At 38.5% G+C, this 26,078-nt stretch overlaps 1 protein-coding gene across 1 annotated transcript in view; it reads right to left on the bottom strand.

The window, feature by feature from the left end:
* Positions 1-26,078, bottom strand: part of gpr107 (G protein-coupled receptor 107) — a 194,725-nt gene that overhangs the window by 142,630 nt on the left and 26,017 nt on the right. The window contains exons 6-10 of the mRNA XM_028808533.2: positions 20,464-20,498; positions 20,277-20,336; positions 12,942-13,052; positions 8,743-8,876; positions 3,497-3,572 (exon numbers count right to left, since the gene is read on the bottom strand). Of these exons, the coding sequence (XP_028664366.1) occupies positions 3,497-3,572; positions 8,743-8,876; positions 12,942-13,052; positions 20,277-20,336; positions 20,464-20,498 (416 nt within the window). The remainder of the gene's footprint in view (positions 1-3,496; positions 3,573-8,742; positions 8,877-12,941; positions 13,053-20,276; positions 20,337-20,463; positions 20,499-26,078) is intronic.

The following is a 26,078-nucleotide window of genomic DNA, read 5'->3' as shown; positions in this document are numbered from 1 at the left end:
CCGACTGGTGGTGTCCGGGCAAGTCTCACAATAGTAAAGAGTATAAAGGGGAATTGGGTAACCTCAAGACCCTACCACAATGAAACAAATGCCAGTTCTCCTGAAGGTACAGACACTTGCAAAGGTCAAGTATTAAGCAGTGTTTAACCTAAAATACAGGTCTATAGGACAATCTGTCAGCTCCAAAAAAGAGCGACCCATTTTGGATTCGATCCCTGGTCTCTAGAGTAGCCCTTTCCAATGTCCAACCTTATATATATGAAAGAAAGCCTATGCAGAATTGGGACAATTTGCTAATACCAAACATAGATTGACCTTGGGTATGCGACAACAGTATCAACTACTGTGCCACTGTCCTCATTTTTAGAAATACGTAAGATAGTATATTCTGAAAATATGCTGGTTCCTTCAACAACCAGCCTTCTCGCCCCATTTGTTTACTTGTCATCTTTCAGTAGGCCATTCAAATGTAAAGTCGCTGATTTCAGTGTTCCTATAAAGTAAGAAATGTGCCACAAATATCTGTTAAAATGATATGCTGTGGCCGATTTTTCCAGTATTGGTTTCTTTCTTGCCTAATGTTTGTCTGGGGGTTCAGCAGCTTTGCTTAAGATAATTATGTTGTTCCATGGTGCTTGTGTGCTTGCTTTGGGGATCGATAGCAAGCTTTCAAAATCATCAAAAGATAATGAGAACACCTCCTCATGAAGACATAAGATGTTGCTGAAAGGCGTATTTAAACAAATCTATATCTTTATGTGTTTGCATTATGCAATTACTAACTTATAAATCAATAATTACATTTTACTTGTGAAGTTGTTACTGCATTCAGTGAACAGCACTATACAAACATAAACTAAATTGAACGGAATTGAATTGAAAGGGGATGATGATAACCGGTGCAAGGAACAAGAAGGAGTTCTAGTCTGTCCCATTTCTCCACAATGGCTAAATGAACAGTTGCTAAATTCCAAAATCACCTAAGTAGGCTGTGCACAACATGCTAAATGAACCCTTGCTTAATTGTTTTCTATGCAAAAGCATCCCTTGCTTTCGTCACTAAACCAAACTTTGATCAAATGAAGTAAGCTTCAGCCTTCAGAAACTGGTTGAGAGTTTGTCATGAATTAGTGAGACTTGTCCGCCACTTTAGATTGAGCCAGTTATATAAAAATACTAGTTGGGCTCTGCCCCCTGCTCGCTTCACTTGCCAACTCCCATGCGGGCCCTACATGCTAGATATTTCCCGGATCTGCCGCTTGCGAAAAATCGTGCTGTGCGTTTGGATAAACACGAATATCAATTCTGTCCTTGATATCTCTGTCTTTCGAAACTATTATCGCTTACAATTCGTCACGTCGGTTTATTATATATGCGAGCGTGATGTTTCGAATTAATATAGAAATCCAAGAAAATGTCTTTGTCCGTGTTTTTCAGATAAATTTTGTGTAAAGTGCGACATTTTTGGACGTATGGAATTGTATCTATTATTGGCTGTAGAATTTCTAATACGTCTGATCGTTTAACTCTTTCGATTCTATGTTGCATTGCTTCTCCATGATCATAAATATAAACCTGACGATTTGTGGTTTCTTTGAAATTAAACTTGTAGTAGATCTGTCATATCACCTATGTCCATATATTCGATCTCTTTTCACTGTTCCGTTATTTCACTGTGTAATAATTTCTGTTAGTGCTAATGCGATCTTTACTAACAGTTTTTTGAGACAATCTCTAACCTGCTCTGCATGTGTATTGCGCCAGCGTTTTTGACCCTCTCTACGATGTTCTACTGTCTTCGACCGTTTGTCTTTTATTTCCGCCCCCGCTTAGACCTGTTAGGTTTTCTATTCATCTCTTGGCAAAGTCTTGTCTCGCGGACGAGAAACTATCTCTCTGACAATGTCTCGTCTCATCTCTCAGAAACTTACCCAAGATTTTTTTATATAATAGAGAGAAAAGTAACTGCATGATTGGTGCGAAGCACTGTGAAAATGGACGAGAAAAGGAGTAAATACATTGTAAATGATTAAGACTGAAAAACAAGGATGTCACTCAAAACACTAGCAAGAAAGAATGGGTTTAAAGGAATTCAATTTACAAATGAAATGAACACTGTAAGCTGGAAAAGATCACATTAGAAAAAGAGCAGAAGAGGAACAAATTAACTCTGCGAGAAAGTTGGGCAAGGGCATTGATGAACAAATAAAAGGCAATTTCATCCATGGCATGTAATTATGTTTTTAATAGCAATGCAGAAGGTCAAAACCACAAAATGTAAAAAGGCTTGAAATTATCACATTAAAGCATCTGATCTTTGCTTTCCAACACATTACAGGATCAGAGCCAGTGGGCACCTCATCTCAACAATTTGAGTACAATCATAATCAACTGCAATAAACTACAATGAAAGTTTGTCGTAATTATTTAAATGATTTCAAACCTCTTCAAAGCGGGTCAGGGTTACAGGACCTTAAGAAACTAGTCCAGGCACAAGGCATGACAATGTCTGCTCCTCTACTGGACGTTCATAAACACAACCCCACGCAATGGCAATTTAAAGATGCCAACCAATCTGCCAGCTCTCTACTAACTTATAATATTGACAACAAAGCAACTAGGGATTATGTTAAAACAGTGAGGTGAACGAATGAAAATCTTCTGCAGGCTCCCTCACAGTGCCTCAATAATTTCTCTAAATATTTTCCAATATAACTTTGTTTATTTTTAAAATGTATTTCTGCTTAGTTATTAAAGCACATGTTGATGGTACTTTCAGTGAATGGCCGTGTATAAATTTAAGACAGACAAATTGCTCTAATCAGTACAACGATCCTCTCTTTAAAAGCAGACTTAACCCTGACTGCAGTTCTTTTGAACCCACTACAGTGCTGTAGACCCTGCTGTTCTGTCTATTACTGCTGTATGTTACCACGTACTATGCACATTATGTTTATTGTGGTACCTTATAAGCAGGTTCTTTATACTAACAATATTTATATATTTATTTTATATTTAAAACTTATATTTAAACCTGTTTAATTTAATCCAGTGGTAGCACAGAGGCTATCAAGGCAGCAATTGGTGCAGTGCAGGAAACCAGTCTGGGCCGTGTGCCAGTCCATCACTGAACCCATCCATGCACACAGTCTCAAGGGAGCAATTTGCATTCATCAATTAATGTAACCCACATGTTTTTGAATACTTGTGAAGGAAAGTAAAGTACCCAGATGAAAACCCACACAAACAGGAGAACGTAAACTTCTGGGATGTGAACATTAGATCTATGGGGCAGCAGCACTAATCTTTGATACGGTACATTTATTTTTTACTATTACATGCTTCAAAGTGTTAAATTCTCCATTTTGGTTAGTGCCTTGTAAAGGTGACTGAAGTGGAAGGCATAAAAAACAAATAAAAGAGGACAGGAACTGAAGAGAGAAGAAAATAAAAAACATATCCACAAAAACATGTTTAGTAACAACTAAATACATACCGCATGAAACACCAAGGAGAGAGATTTGGTGAAGGGCAGAGCAGACATGAGCCAGTGAATTTTAAAGACATCAGTCCTGAAACAGACAATAAAAGAAACACTTATGGAACTGTTACTGCTAGCAAAATATCAAAATTAAAGGCATTTATGGTCTCATGTGTCAACTGCACCACCTTGTGGGAGATCCCAGCAAATTAGAATAATCTGTGCATCAGGCAAGACTTGATGTTCAGCCTGCACAAATCATGCCACTGCAGGATGGCTGCATACCTACCATTTGTACAGTAAACTGGCTCCCTCCAGAAATAAATAACAAAAGGAACATACACATCCAAGGCTAAGGCAAAGAATACCATTATTATGCATTTCTGAGAAAAATTTGTAACCCGGATTGGATTCAATAAAAAGTGAGAATGATACACCTATTGTGAAATTGGTTGGATTAGAAACCTGAAGCCATGAGGGCCCCTAGAGGACTAGAACTGAAAACCACTAGGGTATAGTGTTTCACCTTGAAAATTACAGGTTTAGTTTTGCCACATTTTCTTCTTTTCATTTTTATAAATCTTCTTTTGTAAAAATCACAATTTATCAGAGCCTTATATGATCAAAATTATATTTACGTATTTTCTATCTATGCAATGAAGCACTTATTACCTAAATGTTCATTATTGGCAAAAGAGGTTTATGTGACCTTAAATGTGTAACCATTTTTGCACACATACAGTACCAGTCAAAAGTTTTAGAACACTTTAGTTTTTTTCTCTTTTTGTAGAAATGCACACAGTTTAATGTCTTAATGTTTCATGAAATCAAGGAATAGAACAAATAAACAACAGCAAATAAAAAAATAAGTCAGGAAATCATTGTGTGTACCAAATTGTATTCAAATATTTGATTCATCAAATAGCCTGCACCTTTTGCAGATATAACAGCCGAATTGTGGTAAACCTTTTGATGCAGAATGTCAGTCTCTCTGTGCAAGTCACCAACTGTGCCTCCAGCAAAAGAACCCCAGATCATCACACTTCCTCCTCCATTTTTGACAGTTGGCGTCACACACTGAGGAACCATCACCAACTCAACAGCATACAAACAGCCTGTGTGATGAACCAAAGATTTCAAATTTGGATTCATCGGTCCATAGGACTTTCTTCCAGTCTGCAGTAATCCACAGCTGATATTTCAAGGCCCTGTTTTGTCCTTTAATGAATGGCTTTCTTGCTGCCACTCACCCTGTCAAACCTGCAGCACAAAGTCTCCTCTTCACAGTAGTAACTGAGATTTGCTTTTGTCGACCTGTGTCTGTGATCACACAAGCTGGTGACCCTAAGAAACTTGTCTTCTGATTGGGTAGTGACTTTGGGTCTGCCAGGTCTCCTCCTATCAGAGTGTCTTCCAGTTTCCAATTGCTTTTGGATTGTGTACACCACCACTGGACTCACTGACACTTGGATTTTTTTTTTTTATATTTCTCTAAATGAGAGGCATGCACTTCTAAGGGTAGTAATGCTCTGTCTCATTTCATTTGTTAATTGCTGTTTTTTGCCATTATCACTGGAATTTACAACTTTCCACTGTGTAATATTGTCCAAGTTGTACTTCAGAGGGTGTAGCAACACAGTCTTTTCCAACTCTGCTTTAACACACACATATAGTTTTTAAGTAATCAGTAGATGTTGGGACACCTGTGCTAATTGGTTGCTTCAACTTGCAAGGCTTCATTTACTTTAATTGCTGCAGATCATCTGTAGGTTGTAACCTATTAGTTGTTCCCTGAAGAAGGTCCAATTGTAATATTCTGAAATTTTCTCCCATTTCCCCCCCCCAAGTATTTGCTAACCTAAAAATTAGATTTAAACCTCTGGCACTTTACTGCTTACCTTTTTGTCATTTTACATCATTCAATTGCATTTCAACTGTTTAAACTTGAAGAAAAACTGGAAAAACTGAGGTGTTCTAAAACGTTTGATCGGTTGTGTATGCCACTGTGCTTTTTTTGTCAGTGCACTAAACAGCAGTAATCTGCATGAGATCCCTTGTTTCTGCTTGTCATATGGCATCTGCACTGTAATAGTACGGTGCCACCCAATCAATTTAAATAAAAAGAAATTAAGAAGAGGCAAGTAAGGAGGATATATACACTGACTACCACTTGTTTATACAACATAATGAGGAAATACAGTGCATCCGGAAAGTATTCACAGCACATCACTTTTTCAAATTTTTGTTATGTTACAGCCTTATTCCAAAATGGATTAAATTCATTTTTTTCCTCAGAATTCTACACACAACACCCCATAATGACAACGTGCAAAAAGTTTACTTGAGGTTTTTGCAAATTTATTAAAAATAAAAAAACTGAGAAATCCCATGTACATAAGTATTCACAGCCTTTGCGCTCAATACTTTGTCGATGTACCTTTGGCAGCAATTACAGCCTCAAGTCTTGTTGAATATGATGCCACAAGCTTGGCACACCTATCCTTGGCCAGTTTCGCCCATTCCTCTTTGCAGCACCTCTCAAGCTCCATCAGGTTGGATGGGAAGCGTCGGTGCACAGCCATTTTAAGATCTCTCCAGAGATGTTCAATCAGATTCAAGTCTGGGCTCTGGCTGGGCCACTCAAGGACATTCACAGAGTTGTCCTGAAGCCACTCCTTTGATATCTTGGCTGTGTGCTTAGGGTCGTTGTCCTGCTGAAAGATGAACCATCGCCCCAGTCTGAGGTCAAGAGCGCTCAGGAGCAGGTTTTCATCCAGGATGTCTCTGTACATTGCTGCAGTCATCTTTCCCTTTATCCTGACTAGTCTCCCAGTTCCTGCCGCTGAAAAACATCCCCACAGCATGGTGCTGCCACCACCATACTTCACTGTAGGGATGGTGCCAGGTTTCCTCCAAACGTGATGCCTGGCATTCACACCAAAGAGTTCAATCTTTGTCTCATCAGACCAGAGAATTTTCTTTCTCATGGTCTGAGAGTTCTTCAGGTGCCTTTTGGCAAACTCCAGGCAGGCTGCCATGTGCCTTTTACTAAGGAGTGGCTTCCGACTGGCCACTCTACCATACAGCCTGATTGGTGGATTGCTGCAGAGATGGTTGTCCTTCTGGAAGGTTCTCCTCTCTCCACAGAGGACCTCTGGAGCTCTGACAGAGTGACCATCGGGTTCTTGGTCACCTCCCTGACTAAGGCCCTTCTCCTCCGATCGCTCAGTTTAGATGGCCGGCCAGCTCTAGGAAGAGTCCTGGTGGTTTCGAACTTCTTCCACTTACGGATGATGGAGGCCACTGTGCTCATTGGGACCTTCAAAGCAGCAGAGATTTTTCTGTAACCTTCCCCAGATTTGTGCCTCGAGACAATCCTGTCTCGGAGGTCTACAGACAATTCCTTTGACTTCATGCTTGGTTTGTGCTCTGACATGAACTGTCAACTGTGGGACCTTATATAGACAGGTGTGTGCCTTTCCAAATCATGTCCAGTCAACTGAATTTACCACAGGTGGACTCCAATGAAGCTGCAGAAACATCTCAAGGATGATCAGGGGAAACAGGATGCACCTGAGCTCAATTTCGAGCTTCATGGCAAAGGCTGTGAATACTTATGTACATGTGCTTTCTCAATTTTTTTATTCTTAATAAATTTGCAAAAACCTCAAGTAAACTTTTTTCATGTTGTCATTATGGGGTGTTGTGTGTAAAATTCTGAGGAAAAAAATGAATTTAATCCATTTTGGAATAAGGCTGTAACATAACAAAATGTGGAAAAAGTGATGCGCTGGGAATACTTTCCAGATGCACTGTAAATAGTTTAGTTTGGAAATTTTTCTACTGCAAACTTGAGCTTTTGTTTTATTTGCATGAACATATGAAACAGAGTTTAAAGTTATTACTGAGGTTCAGATAGTGTGACTTGTATACTTAGTCGAATGAAGTGGGGATAAACAAATATTGGGAAACAAAGCAGCTTTTTAGAATAAGAAAAACACCACATCATCAATACATTATATTGCACTTTTGATAATACCCACCCTGCAGCTTTTACATATACTGTACAATCATCTGTGTAAATTATGGGTGTACACCACAACCCTGGAGGGTTATAGTGGCTGCAGGTTTTCTTACCAGCCATTTTCTTCATTAGTAACTAATTATCAATGTTAGTAGAACAGACTTCAATGACACTTTGGTAATACCTGGCTTATATGGATAGCTGAACTAATCTATAAACACATAACTATGCACGTAATGTCAGGTATTTTAGCAATAATAGATTATCATTTAAATAAGGTTTGAAATATTACTGTCAATTTCCCTTGTTTTATATAATGTTAAAGGCATATAACATACACACTGTTAAAAGCTGCTTATAGTGTACAACTAACACAAACTTTTTTGCCCTTTCCTGTTCTTAAAGATTCAGAACCCATCTCACTTTTTCCTGTAACCAGCAGCCAAAGTGTGATGAGTTGTAAAGCAATGCACAAGGTGACCAGCTAACTTGATCTCTTCTGTGTCCATTAATATCTCTTTCAATAAAATATTCGCAAAGAAAATAGTGAAGGTCTAAGAAATACTGATCTCTTCTGGTCCACAAAAAATTTTGGCAGTGCTTTCAGAAAACCGAATATCAACAGTTTTGGAAATGTCAAGTGTGGTAGAATGGCAAACCCAGGAATTAAATAACATTTTGCATTAATAGCAAGGAATTGTTTGTAAGTAAGAAAATTGGTTGGAGAGAAAAGCGTGGCCCCTCCAGAAGGCAAGTTTAAGATCCCAGAGTAAGCTGATCATCTGTTGGCTTGCTTTACATCTCATCATTGTTTGGGTGCTTGCTAAGGGAGAGGTAAACCAACAATTAAGATTTCAGAGTAATAAAAAGCAAGGCAAAAAATGAAGGCATAGACTGTCTGTTCCACAGCTGCAGTAACTTTGTAATAATTTAAAAAGTAGCTGGAATGAAAAGCGCAGCCACTGTGGCTCTAAGTATCAAGAGTTTGACACCCGTGGTGTAGACACTTAAGCACCTGATAGGCTAACCTTCCCGAGCACCACACTAATAGCTGGTGGCAGGTCTCAAGACACTGTCTACACATCCACAATGCACTGCGAATGGGCAAGTCGTTGCACCTTTTCATGTGCTGCTGGTGTAATTACAAAAGGAGTGGCGGGCAGATGTATGCATTCCATGTTAAGTAAGTTAAAACACCTTAAACCAAATTCAAGAATCAGCTTTAAAAGGAGGGCACCTGCGCTTGCGGAGAATGTGGACCCAGACAATTCCAACAAATAAGAAAAGGAGTGCCATGGAAATGTACAGTCTTGGCAAAGGTATCTCTCCTGCAGACAGGAAACTGTTAGGGTTCTTCTCTTCAATGTTAATCTGCAACATCAAGAAATATTGTTAATTATTATAAGCTTAGAGATTTCTTAGTGTTAATTTATTTATTTGTATTTAGTCTTAAAGAATAAGGTTGGTATTTTTCATGTCAAATTTATTTCTTCACAAACATGGTATATATGCATTTGCCACGTGAAATTGCATTCAAAAAGTTAAACGTTATCTGTACATTTTAAAAAAAATACATTCCCAGTCCTGATGTTTTACAATAAACCCTATGTGGCATGACACTAAAAAGGAAAATAAAAGCATTAAAACTTACTGAATATGTCTTCTTTGAGTTTTGATAAAAGAAAACATGCCTGCTGTATTGCCCACGCATATTTGTGGCAACAAAAGGGATCTGGAAGTACTTGTTTTATTGTATTTTCCTGATACTATTTTTCTCAAGGTAAGGATACATTTTCTATTTGCTTGTGTGACTTCGCACAAATACATAAATCAAAACAAAACCAACCCCATGGCATCAGCAGATTTGCTCTTTGAAGAGGAAACCACACCCCCGTGGGGGGGGGGGTTAAAGGTTATTGTGGAACAACGCAAATGTTGTGCTATCGTGCACAGCTGGTTTTCTATTAAAAATGGCTAAATCTCATAATATTGGTGTGTTTTTTTTCTGATTAAAATCCTTATTGATAAAATGAATAAGGAAATACAGTAAAAGGAAACCAACATTAACTGATTTTTGGGTTATGTAAGAACATAAACAAAATACTCCCAAGTTGAGATGACTAATTAAACAGAAACACAATAAGAAAGAGAGAAAAAAAAAAAGTTGACTGGTAAACTGGGGCACGTACGCATGCACGCACACACATGCACGCACCATGCAGGAGTGCAAGGCAAAGTAAGGAAGAAAAAAAGGTAGATGTTTTTATTGAAAAATTTTACAATGTGTGTATAAAATCACATAATACAGATCAATACTCAAAAATTGTTTTGGCTTGAAAAACGAATGTATTCTAAAAGTTTTATGCTTTTTTTCTGTCGGAGCCCCATGCCCCATAGGAGTTATTGTAAAACACCAGGGGCATCATGTATAAATGGTGTGTACACACAAAAATGTTGCGTAAGCCTGTTTCCATGCTCAAATTGCGATGTATAAAACCTAAACTTGGTGTAAAGACACGCACATTTTCAAGCCAGCTAAATGCTTGGTGTACGCAAGTTCTCTGCTCAGTTTTGCAAACTGGCGGCACCCAGCATCAAATCAGTGCTTTTATTCGTGTGGTTTCCCGTCTTTTTTGGATCCACATCCGTGACGCGGCTTTATCAAACACATTGAAATTAACCGCATATTGTTTATGTGTTTAAGGCATCTGATTGTAATTAACCTGTAAAAATATATTTTTACATTTCTGCTTTTGTCTGAACACCATGTTTTAGTGTGAATTCTACACACGGCATTATGCATGAGGCCCCAGATCTGGTTTTATATTTTTTTAAACTTATAATGCTTAACTTTAGAACAAAATGTTTTGCATATGCATATATACATTACTTGTGAAGAAATAACTTCCACTTGAAAAATACTGAACTTTTCCTTTAAGTCAGTATCCTTACAAAAAAACAGATAATTTGCCATTTAATGAACCAGGACAGCCTATAATTACTTTGACAATTCATAAATATTTCTTAAAGAAAATTATCCACAGTGATAATTACAACAACTAAACCAACAACGAAATAAACGTCAATAAAGTGCTTTAAATAATTTGTGTTTTAAATAATTTGTTTAAAATACACATAATGATAATGGAAAATAAATGTTTAAGTGCATTATGTACAATTATATTGGAGAATAAAGTAACATAACATTATCAAAATGGCATGATCCCATTCAGGGCCAATGGGAGACCTGGAACCTTCCCCAGTCAGATTCTATGTATGATCCCATTCAGATTCTAATCAGATTCTATGCAGGAACTAGATCTGGATAGTGTGCCAGTTCAATGCAGAGCCCACTCATGATGCAACATTTCAGAGTTGCCGATTTCATCTAGCCTGCACTTCTTTAAGTATTTGTGGGGAAAAGTCCAATAAAGAAGGGAAAAGCCCACAGATACATACATGGTCAGAACGTGGAGGATTCAAACCCAGGACACTGCATCTGTAAGGCAGCAGCAGTAACCACTCCGCCATCATGACACCCCACAACAAGATGGACTTTCCAAAATTAATTCTGCTGGAAACTACTTCATCCCATTCTGTTGCTTCCTCCCAACAACACTTGTCTTCTAAAGCAGCCTTATATGTAGTATGCACGTTTGAACTAATCTGTCAGACACCTGAAGAAAGTGACGACCATATGTACTGGTAGAACAAAGGAATCAGAACAAAAGAAATCCATTTGCTGCCCTGAAAGCACCACTTAATTAAAACTGCCTGGCAATTCACACAAATTGACTTGCACTTTTTTAAACTATTTATCTCTGGTATATCCTTGTTTAAACAACACCCATTTTCACAAATCAAAACTTGAATAAAATGGTACAATTCATTAAGGCTGCTGTGACTTCACCATACAGATAAAGGTCTTTTTAAACTGTATTTCTGTTTTTATTGAAATACACAAGGCTGTTTTTTAATCTGTTCAAATAGTATAGCTTAATTTGCATAAATATTTAAACTATATATTTTTTTAGATTTTATTTATGAAGACCACAATGTGGTCCATTTAACTACAAATTAAATGTAAGGTAATTTAGTCAAAGGACTAAATTTTAATTCCTTTCATTAGTTTTGCTTTTCGGTTTAACACTTTATTACCTCCTCAACGTATGCCTCATGCACTCATTTTAAATGTAAATAAGTTTTCATTCTCTCCAGGACTGTACAACCAGACAAAAATAAAGTTTTTGGAAAAGAATTTATACATTAAAAACATAACAACACAAGATTAAATAAATAACATCTTCTGAGGGGGTGTCTCTGGTGCCAGTGAGCATAGATGCATTTAATTCTCCCTGCAAACACAAGTATGCCTAAAGGAGTACTGTCTCTGACAAGATGCTACTAATATGGCCGCATTAGCGTAGTCACAGGACAATGATGCATTACAGATCAGTTACAGCACAGGCACTTAACACTAAGATACTTCTACCCATAATGCAACCTTTTGGCAAACTGAACACAGTGAAAAACAATTTCTATTATGGCTACTGGTTAAGTGAATTTAAAGAAATAAAGGCGTTAACTATGAGGGTGGGATTAGAAAATAATTCCCCATAATTTAAATGAAGCTTACTATTTATTCACCAGTGTTGTTAAACAGTCACATGTGTGTGTGAGCAGAGGACAGCTTAAGGGCTCTAGTGACTGTAATTCTACCATTGCTTCAGGGATTGGCGCTGTGTCCTTCCTCTATTTGCAGAGCGGATGATTGACGGCTATAACATCACTGACATCACTTCCGGTGTGTGTCCAACCGGACCCGCTTCTTACTGCCAGAAGGACTCAAAGCTGAAGACCCTCCATCTTAATTAGTTCTATTTTGAATTCCTGTCTGAAAAGACACCTCCACAATTACTGCACATTTTTCTTATTTTGATCTCTCCAGTTATTTGTGGTGACCAGGCTGGGACCCCAACTCTTTATTGTTGTCATTTCTCTTACACAGGATTTGAACCGGCAACCTTCCAGATTCCAGCGCAGACCCATAAACCTCTGAGCCACCACTCCTCCATAAATCAAAGCTGTACTGTATACTTTTGACCTGTACCACTTCCACATACGTGTTTTAGTGTTGCAGGTTAGGTAAGCTGGCAATGCTAATTTGACCCTAGTGTGTGTTTGGTGTGTGGATGTGTGTGTCTGCCCTTTGACGGACTGGCACCTTGTCCAGGATTTGCTCCTGCCTTGTGCCCTATACTAGCCGAGATAGGCTCCAGATCCAAGACCACAACTGACCCCAAAAAGCGACCTAAATATTAATTATGTAGTTTAGAAAATGACATGACATTTTAGTGTTGACTAACTGAACAATTTAATCCAATTTCTCTTACCACACAGGTGAATTACATCTAAAACGACAAAAGAAGCTCTGACCTCAATGCTGAACTTGAGCATCTCGCTGCTTTGGGTTTCCCTGCTGTAGCAGTTGTGAAAATAAAGGTTGTACAGCCCTTGCTGGTCATCAGTGCTCACATTGAAGGAAAACTGAAAGAGATTAGAGTCACAGAAAATTAAACTCTGCAGATCTTATTATTTAATACAGCAGTTCTATGTCTCCATCACTGTGCTGTAAGCAACACGTCTCCAACTTCAAGAAACAAATTGGTCTGACCATAAATTTAAAAAGTCCTTACCGTGTACTTATAAACATAACATTCTCAGTTGAGTGACTAACATATTGTGGAGATTCTACAGTAAGAAAAAAAATTCTGCAGACCTACAGTAGATGATGTCGACTTTTCAAAAGATTTTACACAAACGCCCACTCTAAGATTAAGATCACAGGCACAATTACTGGTTTGTACCCAAGTGACACAGCATTGCAAACTCAGCATCCACTTTATTAGGTACATCTTCTTGTTGATGCAAATAACCTACTCTTCCAAATGGCCAATCATGAGCTACAACTCCATGTATACAAGCAGGGAGACATGACGGTTTAGTTGTTTGGCCAAACGTTAGGCAAAATATTTGATCTAAACCTTTAATCACAGTATTATCATTGGTGCCTGACATGTTGTTTTTAGTCCTTTCAAAATAGCTCAGGTTTTTGGGTTTGAAAACTTTATAGAATAGAGTTTATAGAATTTACAGAGATTAATGCAATAAACATCCAGGAAGCAGCAGAAATGTGGACAAAAACACTTTGTTAACGACAGAGGTCAGAGAAGAACAGTTTAGGGTAAGAAAAACTTCGCCTGAAGATACCCAAGGGCAAGTATACCGACAGTCATCACTGAACACACAACAACAGCAGCAGCAAAACTGTCAGCTTAGAATTAAGAATGGGAAAATTAAAGCTACAGTAGGCATATGATCACCAAAAATGGGCGAAAATGACACACATCTTGACTTCTGCTGCGTTAAGATGGTTGAGTCAAAAGGTAGTGTTAATGACATAAATCTATGGATCCAACCTGCCATGTATCAACAGTACAGGCTAGTGATGGTGATTGTGTAATGGTGTGGCACCCAACAGACTTCTTAATAGTAACAGAGTATGATCTGAATGTTAAAGCATTGTGGACATCCATGTGCATCCTTTCATGACCACAGTGTACTTTTTTAAATGGATACTGAGGCATGTCACAAAACAAACATCATCTCACAATGCTTATTCTCAAATCTCATCTGGTTCCACAAAAGTAAAAGTGACTTCAGTTTACTTCAATGGTCTGCACAGTCCCCCGATCTTAATCAAATAGCACCTTTGATAAGAAGGAATGGGAATTTCCAAGCTGAAAACAAAAATCATGGCCTATTGAGTTAGCACAACACCTTGAGGAATCCATGCTCAAAAAAACTTACAATCTTCTGGAAGAAAAAGTGCTTCTCACTGATATTAGATAAGCACACCTAATAAAGAGGGCACTGAGTCAGTAATAAAAGTTGCAAAGCACTTTTACCAGACACAGAACAAAAAAAAAAAGACAGAATTGGGATTTATCTAATCAAAGAGAACTATAAAAGGATGCTTGAAAAATTGATCTGATTATCAACTTGGCCAAGAGCCATTCTTACTAATTCTCCCCCACAAGGGAACAAATAATCATTGAGTGATTCTTGGAGTACTTTTACTTCATTTCTCCTAAAGAATTTGATTAGATGGAATTTAAGTTTAGAATCTTGATAACAAAAGACCTCCACCTGACCGGTCCCATCAATTCAGACTGCTCATTATATTTTCAAAATCAAAAAGCACTTTACAGAATTTGCAAGCCATCTGTTCCACATAGTTAACAAAGAAATCCATCTCCCCCTGAAATCTGAGCGAATGAACCATGACTATGACATTGAGACAACAGCAACATTTTTAGTCCACTATGCCTTTGTGATTCCAACTTTAATTTAGTAAGTAGAAATAAGGAGGGCAGTGTAAGTGCTGTGCTGGACCCTTGCCTGGCCAGGAAGTCATAATAGAAGGACAACATGGAAGGAGGCATAACCCAGCCAGGATGGAGCTGAACCTACAGTATATACCACTCAAACGGAAAGATTAGTGGATAGTATGGGGGAGCTGGTGCATCAAGAGCAGTTCCTCCCCCAGTATGATAAACGGCAGTGCTCTGCTGGGGTGAACCCAGTATGGACACCCGCTGAGGTTCATGGGAGTTGTAGTCCTAAGGGACAACCCTGTCAGGGTCCTTTTATGCCATCAGAGGGTGCTACAGGGAGAAGGGCTTCCTGTTTCAGGAAATGCTCCCATTAGGCTGTGCCCCGGTACTGGAAGTACTTAGGAGTCTAACATAAAAGCCAGCTATCCAGCCTCCTGTGGTGAGTCAAGAGTCGGCAGACAGAAGGCAACGCTCACCTGAAGGAGAAAAAGGAGGAGGGTTACTTGGGTATTCTGGAAAGGGCGGTAAAGAGGTACTCTTGTGCAATAAAAATGTTTATTTTGTACCCGGTACTGTTTCGGTGTGGTGTGCTTGGGGTTTTGGGGCTCAGTGGCGCCCACTATCTTTTACAGCTGATAGTTGGCACACTACTAACAAAAAATCATTGCTGGTTAATGAGGATCTGCAGGCTCAGGAGGGGTACCAGACTATTAAAATCAGCACCATCTTTCAAGCAAGAACTGAAAGAACTGAGGCTGCAATTATGTACCGTCAGCTTTGTCATATTGGTTATTCTGGCTGAATGTCAGACACCCAAAGCAGATCATACTCTCCCAGCTGCCAGTAGGAAGGCTATTAATACAATTACTGATTTGTCTTAAGTTTAAAAAAAAAAATTAAACTTATGTATTTTGGTTTAGTTATATTAATCACATAGAGTTGTTTAAATATTCTCAGTCCGGGCTATGAACCTCTCAGCTAATGATTTCTCAATAAGCTCAGTGGATTCAATTGTTCCAATCAATGTCACAAAACAGGAGGTGTAGCTTGGAGGTACCTGTCATATTAAAATGATGGTTACTGAGGTCTGTTATGTCCGAGGACCTTAGAAGACCCATAGAAGTGCATGAAGTAGCAAAAGGCTTCAAAAGCATTTCTAAAGACTCCACAGTAAGACAAATGGTCTACAAAGAGTGGAGATTCAACCGTGACTCTACTTAAAAGAGGACATCTTGCAAATATCAAGGCCAGAACACTGTAAGAGGCAGTGGAAAAAGACCCTAGGGTGACTGTAATGGACCTGCAGGAATCTTTTGAACTTACCAAAGCTTCTGTTCATGAATTCACTTCAAACAAGTGCAAAATGGAGCAACAGGTTCATTAAAGAGGCACCCACTGCTCCCCAAAAGAAACAGAGTTGCACGTCTAAAGTCTGAAAAGGCAACCTAGACTTAAACAACACTTCTGGGACAATGTTTGTGAATGAATGAGACAAAAGATTAACTAATTGGCAGAATCTGCAGTGCTATTTTTAGGGGAAAACAAGCATTGCATGTGAACACCAATACACCATCCCAGCGATGTAGTATATTGGAGGAAGCATCATGGTTTGGGACTGCTTTGCAGCCTCAGAGCCAGGACAGCATAATATCATACAGTAAGTAATGAACTCATCTGAAATGTATTAGAAACTAAGTTAGATGTTGTGAGACAATAGTCAGAAACAAAAAAAGTAAACCAACAACAGAATGGCTCAAACCGACTAAAACTGGTGTTCTGGAACAGCCATGTCAGAGTTCAGACACCAACCATAACATATAAAAAAAGGAATGGCTGGAATATCAATGAACTCAAACTGCTTGCGACAAATAAATGATTTAACATTCCTCCTTAACAATTTTGTGCAGGTTTAATCAGTCAGCAACCAGAAACCTCTGCTGGGAGACACAGCCGCTCCAGGTGGTTCTGCTAGTTACTAAATCCAAAACTTTACAGACTTCTTCCAGCCTGGACCACAAATGTTTAAATAATGTGTTCAGTATTGACAATAACAAGTTCAACTGTAATCATGTTATTCGTTTAAGCACATTGCATTTGTCTATTACTGGGATTTCACTGACGGTCAGACTACATTTTAACAAGTAACTAGGGGGCTTACCCCCTGCTCACTTCACTTGCCAACCCCCCTTGCCTGCGCTACGCGTCAGCCACTTCACGTCTCTGCAGCTCGCGTTGTGAAGAGGGAGGGCTGAACACACCCCAAGGAGATACGGTCGCTCCACCAAAACCCCTTCTTAAACTGTGATACAATGGGAAACAAATAGTTTTTTTTTAACCTCCTCTTTGCTTGATCAGCTGCTGGCTTGCTGCTGTGCCATGTGATCTGCATCTCGCATGGCGCTTTGAACATTTAATAGCCTGCACAGCAGCTGTCCTACTCTGTTTTTTATTTCTGGCCCCGGGCATGGTTAAATCTGTTGGCACAAAGTCTCGTCTTTCAGGACGCGCGTTCTCGATATTTTTTAGTTTATTTAAAAATGGAATAAGAATCGGAAAATCTAACAATATCACATTAAAGTTCGATAAATTCTGAAAAGAATTATACCAAACATATATATGTAGGTTTTAAACTAACCCCATGTAAAGCGTGACAAAAAAAGGTAACATAAGGTCACTATATATATATATCTATATATATATAAAAATGGAATGGGTGGGTCGTCGGGTGGGCCTTTTTTTCATTCCGTCGTTTTTTCGACGTTTTGAAAATGTAGAATGATTATTTGATTTTTTTGTTTTTATTTGATCGTGTCTATGTAGCCGCCGTCGTAATAAAGTATCGCTAAAATCGTCATTTATCGTAATTTATTTTTGACGTATAACGTTGCCGTCGTCGAGGTCAGTGATACCAGTGCAAAAAATCTGCTTACGGTTGAAAGACACGCCCTACTCACTGGACAGTTAAAAACACCAATCAAACTAACGATGACATCAAGTATTACCCAATCAAAAGTAGGAAAGGAGGCATCTTCATAAAATGCGTGTGGGATGATTTGCATGAGACGCTGCTTTAAAAAAAAAATGATAAAAAAAATACGGGATAAATCCCGTCCAGTATTGATTCAAAACGGGACGCGCAATTTCATTCTCAAACGCGGCACGATTCCGTATTTTAAAGGACGGGTGGCAACCCTACAGTGCCAGGTAACCACCCATACAATCACATTGTGATTCAGACTAGGAATGCAATGAATGTAATTACCCCGATCTACATACAAGGCGAAAGTCTTGCAACATTCAAAGATGATGGTTTGGGATAAGTACACCATACAACATAAAAGAGCTTATGAAGCCTTGAACCGAAAAAAGCAACATCTCAGAGATCGTAAAAAAAAAAATAGGAGCTAATGTCGTTTTACTCGCTGTAGATTTTAGTCAAACATTACCAGTTATTTCACGAGGGAGACCAGCACATCAACTCAACGCGTGTTTAAAATCCATGCTTCTCCCACGCTCGGTTATATGTCGCGTGTTCTCGGGTAGGTACACCAAAAAATTTATACATTTAAGCATGTAATGGGCAAACAAAAAATGAGGTATACCCGAAGGCACAGCAGTAGTACTTAATGTAACTTTACTTCTTAAATGTTAATGTTTTACTGTTTAATAATTTATACGCTTCTTATATGTTGTTCAAATTCTTTTATCAAAATACCACTGACAGCGCAATGCACGATAACATCGAGTGAATACACCATACGCATCCGCCCACGGCTGCCCTGCTGTGCGCAGATAGGACTTGATTGTACAATAAAATAAAATAAAGATAAAAAGACTAAAACAATCATCACCCATAAAGCGGATAGTAGACGTGACGTACTATATGTGTACCACATTTCAAGTGTATAGGTGCAACGGTTTGCGAGCTACAGGTCATTTAAAATCCTGGACAGACACACAAATTGCCACGGTAGCAAATTACAGAAGAAGATTTTACTGTTTAATAATTTATATTTATATGAAACGAGCTGTATATACCCGGCGTTGCCCGGGGCAGAAGTAACGTAATCGGTCAAACACTTACATATATACCAAAGTAAACCTAATCCGTCAAACAGTTACATATATAAAAAAACCGAACCTAATCGGACAAACAGCTTCATATATACAGAAGCGAACCTAATCGGACAAACAGTTACATAAATACAAAAGCAAACCTAATCGATGAAACAGCTTCATATATACAGAAGCGAACCTAATTGGTCAAACAGTTATGCATGTGCAGAATAATTTTACAAAGATTATGCGTGTTAACAATCATTAAAAAAGAAAAGATTGAGGAACTCTTCTTCTATATGTGATGAAGCTGGATGAAGCTGACTTGACGAAGACGTAGGTGGCATAGATTGGTTTTTCTAAAACAGAAGAAAAAAAATGAGTATCTATTATTATTTTAAATTAGAATGAAAATGAGAACCTTGATTAGAGATAGATTATCCGTATTAAAATATGTGCATGAATAAACTTTTGCTAACTCTCTAGCAAAAGTTTATTCATACAAATTGGCATGGGATGGCTTTGTGAAAAAGTAAAAATTAGATAAAAATAAATTGAGAATGCGTACTTCGATTTGACTGAGATTATCTGTAATGATGAAAAAAAAGTTTAGTATGTTTTTTTTTCCATACGGGAAGGATGTAAAACCTTACATAGGCACCCTTCAGCCCGTACTGAAGGGTAGTGTCAGATTCTTACTGACTAAAAAACACCCTTTTTATTCCACAGCTACCCCAAAAACCACTATTAGGCATTACTTTGGGGTGGCAGTAGTTTAGTTATGAAACAGCTGGGTCCTGAAAAAAATCTGTCTTATTAGTGGCTTCATCACATATAGAAGAACAGTTCCTCAATCTTTTCTTTTTAATGATTGTTAACACGCATAATGTTTGTAAAATCATTCTGCACATGCATAACTGTTTGACCAATTAGGTTCGCTTCTGTATATATGAAGCTGTTTCATCGATTAGGTTTGCTTTTGTATTTATGTAACTGTTTCACCAATTAGGTTTGCTTATGTATATAGATTAGCTGTTTGTCCGATTAAGTTCGGTTTTTTTATATATGTAACTGTTTGACCGATTAGGTTTACTTTGGTATATATGTAAATGTTTGACCGATTACGTTACTTCTGCCCCGGGCAACGCCGGGTATATACAGCTCGTATATAAATAAAGAGAGAGAGAGAGAAGATTAATGAAAATATCCATTTATTTACAAATGGATTACAATTTTTTTTTCTTGCAATCTTTTGTTCACACCAATTCCCATTACCCAATAACAGAGTTATTATCTCCATATGACAGCAATTATTTACCTGGAAAGAGTAGACACTGTCTTTACTTTGTAGAGGGAATGACGACTCTGCATTCTTCTCCTATAAAGAAATACCATTTTAAAAGTGTCTGAAAAATCAAACATATCACATTTACTAAGAACAGTTTCAATAGCACTCTCCACTAAAAAAAAAAAAACAAAATGACTTGAAACAGTTAATATCTCACCTGGTCAGTGTCTCGCTTGCTTTTTTTGGCATTATCTGAGAGAGAGAGAGAGAGAGAGAGAGAGAGAGAGAGAGAGAGAGAGAATCAACAGCACGTCAATCAAATTCATAAGGAGCAATTCTTTAAATTTTTCCTCTTATGATAAACCTTTTAACAATGTAAACTTCATGCTGAATGGCACAGTTGTAGCGCTGCAACCTCCCAGTAAGGAGGCCAGGGTTTGCATCATGAATCTTCCCCACGTGGAGTTTGCATGTTCTCCCCATGTCTGCATGTTTTTCCTCCCACTGTCCAAAGACATGTAGGTTAGGTGAACTGGGAATCCTAAATTGGCCCTAGTGTGTAGATGGGTGTGTGTTTTCACCTTGTGATGAACTGGCACACTGTGCTAGCTGGGATAGGCTCGAAAAGACCTCCGCGACCCTGTTCAGAACTAAACAAGTTAGAAAAAAACGACTGACTTCATGTTAACAACTAATTTAGTTAACAGCAGTACTGGTTCATAAATTATTTATTTATTGACAACATTTTGCATTAGTGTCTGTTGTATTGTGTATGTCCCAAAAGGTCAGAATAAATAAAAATTCATAATTATGTACATTAGAACAATCTGGAAGAACACAGGCCATTCAGCCCAACAAAGCTCACCACTCCTAACCACTTAATTCTTCTAAACATTCTACATCAAGTCGAGTTATAGAATGGACTAAGTCTATTTGTTATTATCCCAAAGAAAATTAGTAACTCAGAATTTCATTTTACTCTGAACCTGAAGTACAAGTTTATTTATGTATGTTACAGCTTTTCATGATGAGTTTACATCTCAATAATAACAACTTTGTATTAAAAGTAATAATCAGTTTGAAGAGTTTTGCAGTATGATTTATCACTTACTAGCTGAAATACCCACCATTGCCCAGGAGGAAAATAAAGTTTTTTTAAAATTGTTTGAACAAAATATAATTACGGAGCACACCAGAAACGTTCCGAGTGTCAACTGGATGTTAATATTCATATTAGACTGCAAGATTTTAACAAAAACAAACATTAAACGACAAACAAATAATACTATGGATTTTTTCATGATAAAACTGTCGGTTGCTTTTACAGAGCACACCAGAAACGTACAGAGCGTCAACTGGATGATAAAAAATATAATACAACTTGACAGATTAATTTTTGTTTTGTGGTGTAGTAATAAGTTTTTACATGCAGAATTTATGACAAAAAAAAGTCAATTAAATTAATATTATTATTATGATTTAATTCTATTAAAAACTACAACATTGTTACAATAAGAATAATGCAAGATGAAAATACAGTTAACAAAAATAAACATTAAAGGACAAACAAATAATACTATGGATTTTTAATTATAAAACTGTCAGGTTTTTTTATGGAGCACACCAGAATCATACATATCATACCAGATGATAACATACATACAAGACAGCAAGATTGTTCCAGTCTGCTTTATATATAAGATTGTGACTAACTGTTGGAGAGGTATTCATTGGAAGGTGTTTTGTGGAATGAAAACTCTTTATTGTATTTATATTCTTATATTGTGGACTGTATACTGTAGTTGTGTCTGGGGCTCTCTGGCACCCCCTTGTGGTTACTAAGCGTCAACTGGATGACATACAAGATTGTTAGTCTCGTCTTCTTCTTCTTCTTTCAGCTGCTCCCGTTAGGAGTTGCCACAGCGGATCATCTTCTTCCATATCTTTCTGTCCTCTCCATCTTGCTCTGTTACACCCATCACCTGCATGTCCTCTCTGACCACATCCATAAACCTTCGCTTAAGCCTTCCTCTTTTCCTCTTCCCTGGCAGCTCTATCCTTAGCATCCTTCTCCCACTATACCCAGCATCTCTCCTCTGCACATGTCCAAACCAACGCAATCTTGCCTCTCTGACTTTGTCTCCCAACCGTCCAACCTGAGCTAACCCTCTAATGTCCTCATTCCTAATTCTGGCCATCTTCGTCACACCCAATTCAGATCTTAACATCTTTAGCTCTGTCACCTCCAGGTCTGTCTCTGATGTAATCCCACCTCCAACTTGAATGCATCCGTCACTCCTACCGTAGACCTCACCACTGTCACACTTCTCTCGTACATATCCTGTACAACTCTTACGTACTTCTCTGCCACTCCCGACTTCCTCATACAATACCACAGCTCCTCTCAAGGCACCCTGTCATATGCTTTCTCCAGGTCCACAAAGACGCAATGCAACTCCTTCTGGCCTTCTCTAAACTTCTCCATCAACATCCTCAGAGCAAACATTGCATTTGTGGTGCTCTTTCTTGGCATGAAACCATCCTGCTGCTCACTAATCATCACCTCACTTCTTAACCGAGCTTCCACTACTCTTTCCCATAACTTCATGCTGTGGCTCATCAATTTTATTTTCCTTGTAGTTACTACAGTCCTGCACATCCCCCTTATTCTTAAATATCGGCACCAGTAAACTTCTTCTCCACTCCTCAGGCATCCTCTCACTTTCCAAGATTCCATTAAACAATCTGGTTAAAAACTCCACTGCCATCTCTCCTAAACACCTCCATGCTTCCATAGGTATGTCATCATGACCAAAGGCTTTTCCATTTTTCATCCTCTTTATAGCAGTCCTTACTTCCTCCTTGCTAATCCGTTGCACTTCCTGATTCACTATCTGCATATAATCCAACCTCTTCTCTCTCTCGTTCTCTTGAATCGTCAGCCTCTCAAAGTACCCTTTCCATCTGCTCAACACACTCTCCTCGCTTGTGAGTATGTTTCAATCTTTATCCTTTATCACCCTAACCTGCTGCACATCTTTCCCAGCTTTGTCCCAGCTCAGTCCCTCTGTCTAACCAATCGGTACAGGTCCTTTTCTCCCTCCTTAGTGTCCAACCTCTTATACAACTCATCATACGCCTTTTCTTTAGTGACTTGTGACTTTTAAGATTATTCATATAATCTTTGGCGAATGTACATGAAGAAAGGTCTTTTTAAGCAGGTGTTCACTATTTTGTACATCAACAAGGAACAGGAGAAGGGAACCAAAGTGAGGAGACAATCTTCACCATCACCCATACAAGACATCTGGCCATTTTACCTAAGCAAATGTTGACAAAAGACCTCTGCGGACAGAAGAGAAGTCTGAAGCAACAATCCACCCAGACTTCAAGAAGACTCATCATCATCATCTTTATTCTTCCATAAGTACCTTTCAATTAAGACTCTTTTCAAACACATTTCCTACCTTTCACTGCTACTGGTTCTCCTGTGCTTTATTAATTTTTCCTTATTACAGTACCAAATTTATATTGTTTGATTGGGTCAAGGTATAGTGATAAGAGCACCTGAGAGGCTACAATGGCCATAGGTGTTACCAGCTGAGAATAACACCTTCATCAGTAGCAGTGGGTGAGCGGGCACTTGGTTTAGAGAGTGGCACAGGAGTAGCTCAAGTCTGAAGACAATCATTTGGTCTGCTTATGCCAGCTAGTAGGCCTCTTTGCTTGAAGTAGCTGTCCACAAGCAGATAAAGGAATACACATGGGGATATATAAAGCAGCTACACTAAAGTACAGAGTATCTACCATGATAATACACCCTTCCACCAAATCTGGACGAAATAATGAAGCAGCAAGTTGATCATGTAAACGGAGGTGTACTACATTCTGTTTCAAGGGTCACGCTGTTCAATAAGCTAACTAATCAATAATGTGTGTAACAGATAGCTGGAACTTCTACCCGGCAGGGATGCCCTGCATAAAGGAAGAAACAGGAGAGACAGCTTGCACAGGGTGTTACCTCCCCCAGAACAGCAGAGGGCAGTCCCCCTGTCTTAGGACAGTGCCATGGGGTTGGAGCTTGGAAGCTCAGCCCTGTTGGGGTTGGTGGTCACTGCCAGTTGGTGCATGGAGAACAGCACAGCCCTTCATGGCAGGAATGCTGCCGGAAGGAGATCACAGGACACCTGAAGCACTTCTGGGTGCTCTATAAAAGGAGCCACCTCACTCCATTCGGAGAGCCAAAGTCGGGAGGAAAGGAGACAAAGATTGCCTGGAGGAGTGGAGGTGGATAGAAAGAAGAACAGAAGAAAGTGCTGCCGGCTGTGAATATTGTGTTGTGCTTATACTGTGCTGGTGGGAAACGGGCAGAAAATGTCTCCCACTGAATAAAAACCTTTTGTTGTGCTCCACTTGTGTCTGCGTCTGTTGTGTCGGGCATGTCCCCCTGGTGGTCACACGTGATGGCTACTTTGTATTAGCAAAGAAAAAAATATTGTGTTCAAAAGACAAAAATGAATATTTGTGCCAATTACTCAAACCTCTAAATGAGCCGGGCAGCACAGAAGCTGAACCCTTGAACAACTTTTCACATGGCTTCCCAAAAGTGAATAATGCATCGATTATATATTCTTACTATAATAATGTGAATGGAATTATAGCTCTGTGTTCAAATTGGTTTGGGTGCTTTATGTCAAAACAATTTTAGAAAATGCAGAAGATCATTATGGCTAAAGAAACTGAGACTAAAAGAACAAGCATTTCACTCTCAGCTAAGTCACCGTGTCACCCAAGTCGGTGTCTTTGCCTTGTAATAATGGTGAAGTTCATGCGATTCACAAAGAAAATGTCACAGTTATTACAAAGAATACACAATCCTTAATGGCCAAAATACACCAAAAAGAATAAATAAGTGTTTCTTCTCTACAAAAAAAAAAACTAAAGCTGACTCAAAAAAAAAAGTAATACATGCAACTGCTATTTGCAAGAAAGGTACTCACACAAAGCACAGCATGAAGAAAGTGCAGTTATAAAGAGAATAGAAGAATAGCTCCTGTCACCTGGAACAGATGTGATGTCTGGAATGTCACCCCAGATCCAACTCAAGAAGACTACATACGCAAAAACTGACACAATAACGCACCTCTCGCTGCAGAATTTTGTGCATGTCAGAAACCAAGACATTAAAGAGACAGAAGAACAAGCAAAAGCAATTCCTGAAATAGCTACCTCACCAACAAAATCAAGGCAAAATAACAATGCAGGAGATCAAGCTTCTGCTCAAGTAGTCAAAAGTAGTGAAGAATAAAGAAGTCAACCCCATTACCAATTCAAATCAGAAATAAATTAAACAGAAACTGAAAAACTAAGTCAATGTTTGATGACGATTCTGCCCTTCAAAGTACAGCACCTCTCTATTATATAAAAAACGAGACGAGACTTTTCAGAGAGATAATTTCAAGTCCTGCGAGACAAGACTTTGTGCCAAGACATTTAACTACGCCCACGGTCCACTCACCTATCATTCGTGTAGATGCTATTGTCAGACACAGCTCCTGTGCTCTCAGCTCTTACACATTTTTACGTTTTCCTCATTTTAATACAAGACATACAATCTATTCGTTTCCTTCAATGTAGTCCTATTCAGGACAATAATTTTATACGTTCTAGATGAAAGTTAACGACTAAGCGAAGAAGAAAGGGCAGCACGTCGAAAAGAAGCCCAAAAGCGTTGGAGAGAAAAGAATTTAAAAAGAACAATAATAATCTAAGTGCAAATTCAGAAAATAGGGAAAGTTATAATCAGCCTGGACCAAGTGGAATTGAAAGCAG

This window comes from Erpetoichthys calabaricus, chromosome 9 (assembly GCF_900747795.2).
Source record: "Erpetoichthys calabaricus chromosome 9, fErpCal1.3, whole genome shotgun sequence".
NCBI lineage: Eukaryota > Metazoa > Chordata > Cladistia > Polypteriformes > Polypteridae > Erpetoichthys > Erpetoichthys calabaricus.
Note: the sequence above shows the minus strand (reverse complement) of the source record. Positions and strands in the feature narration are given on the sequence as shown.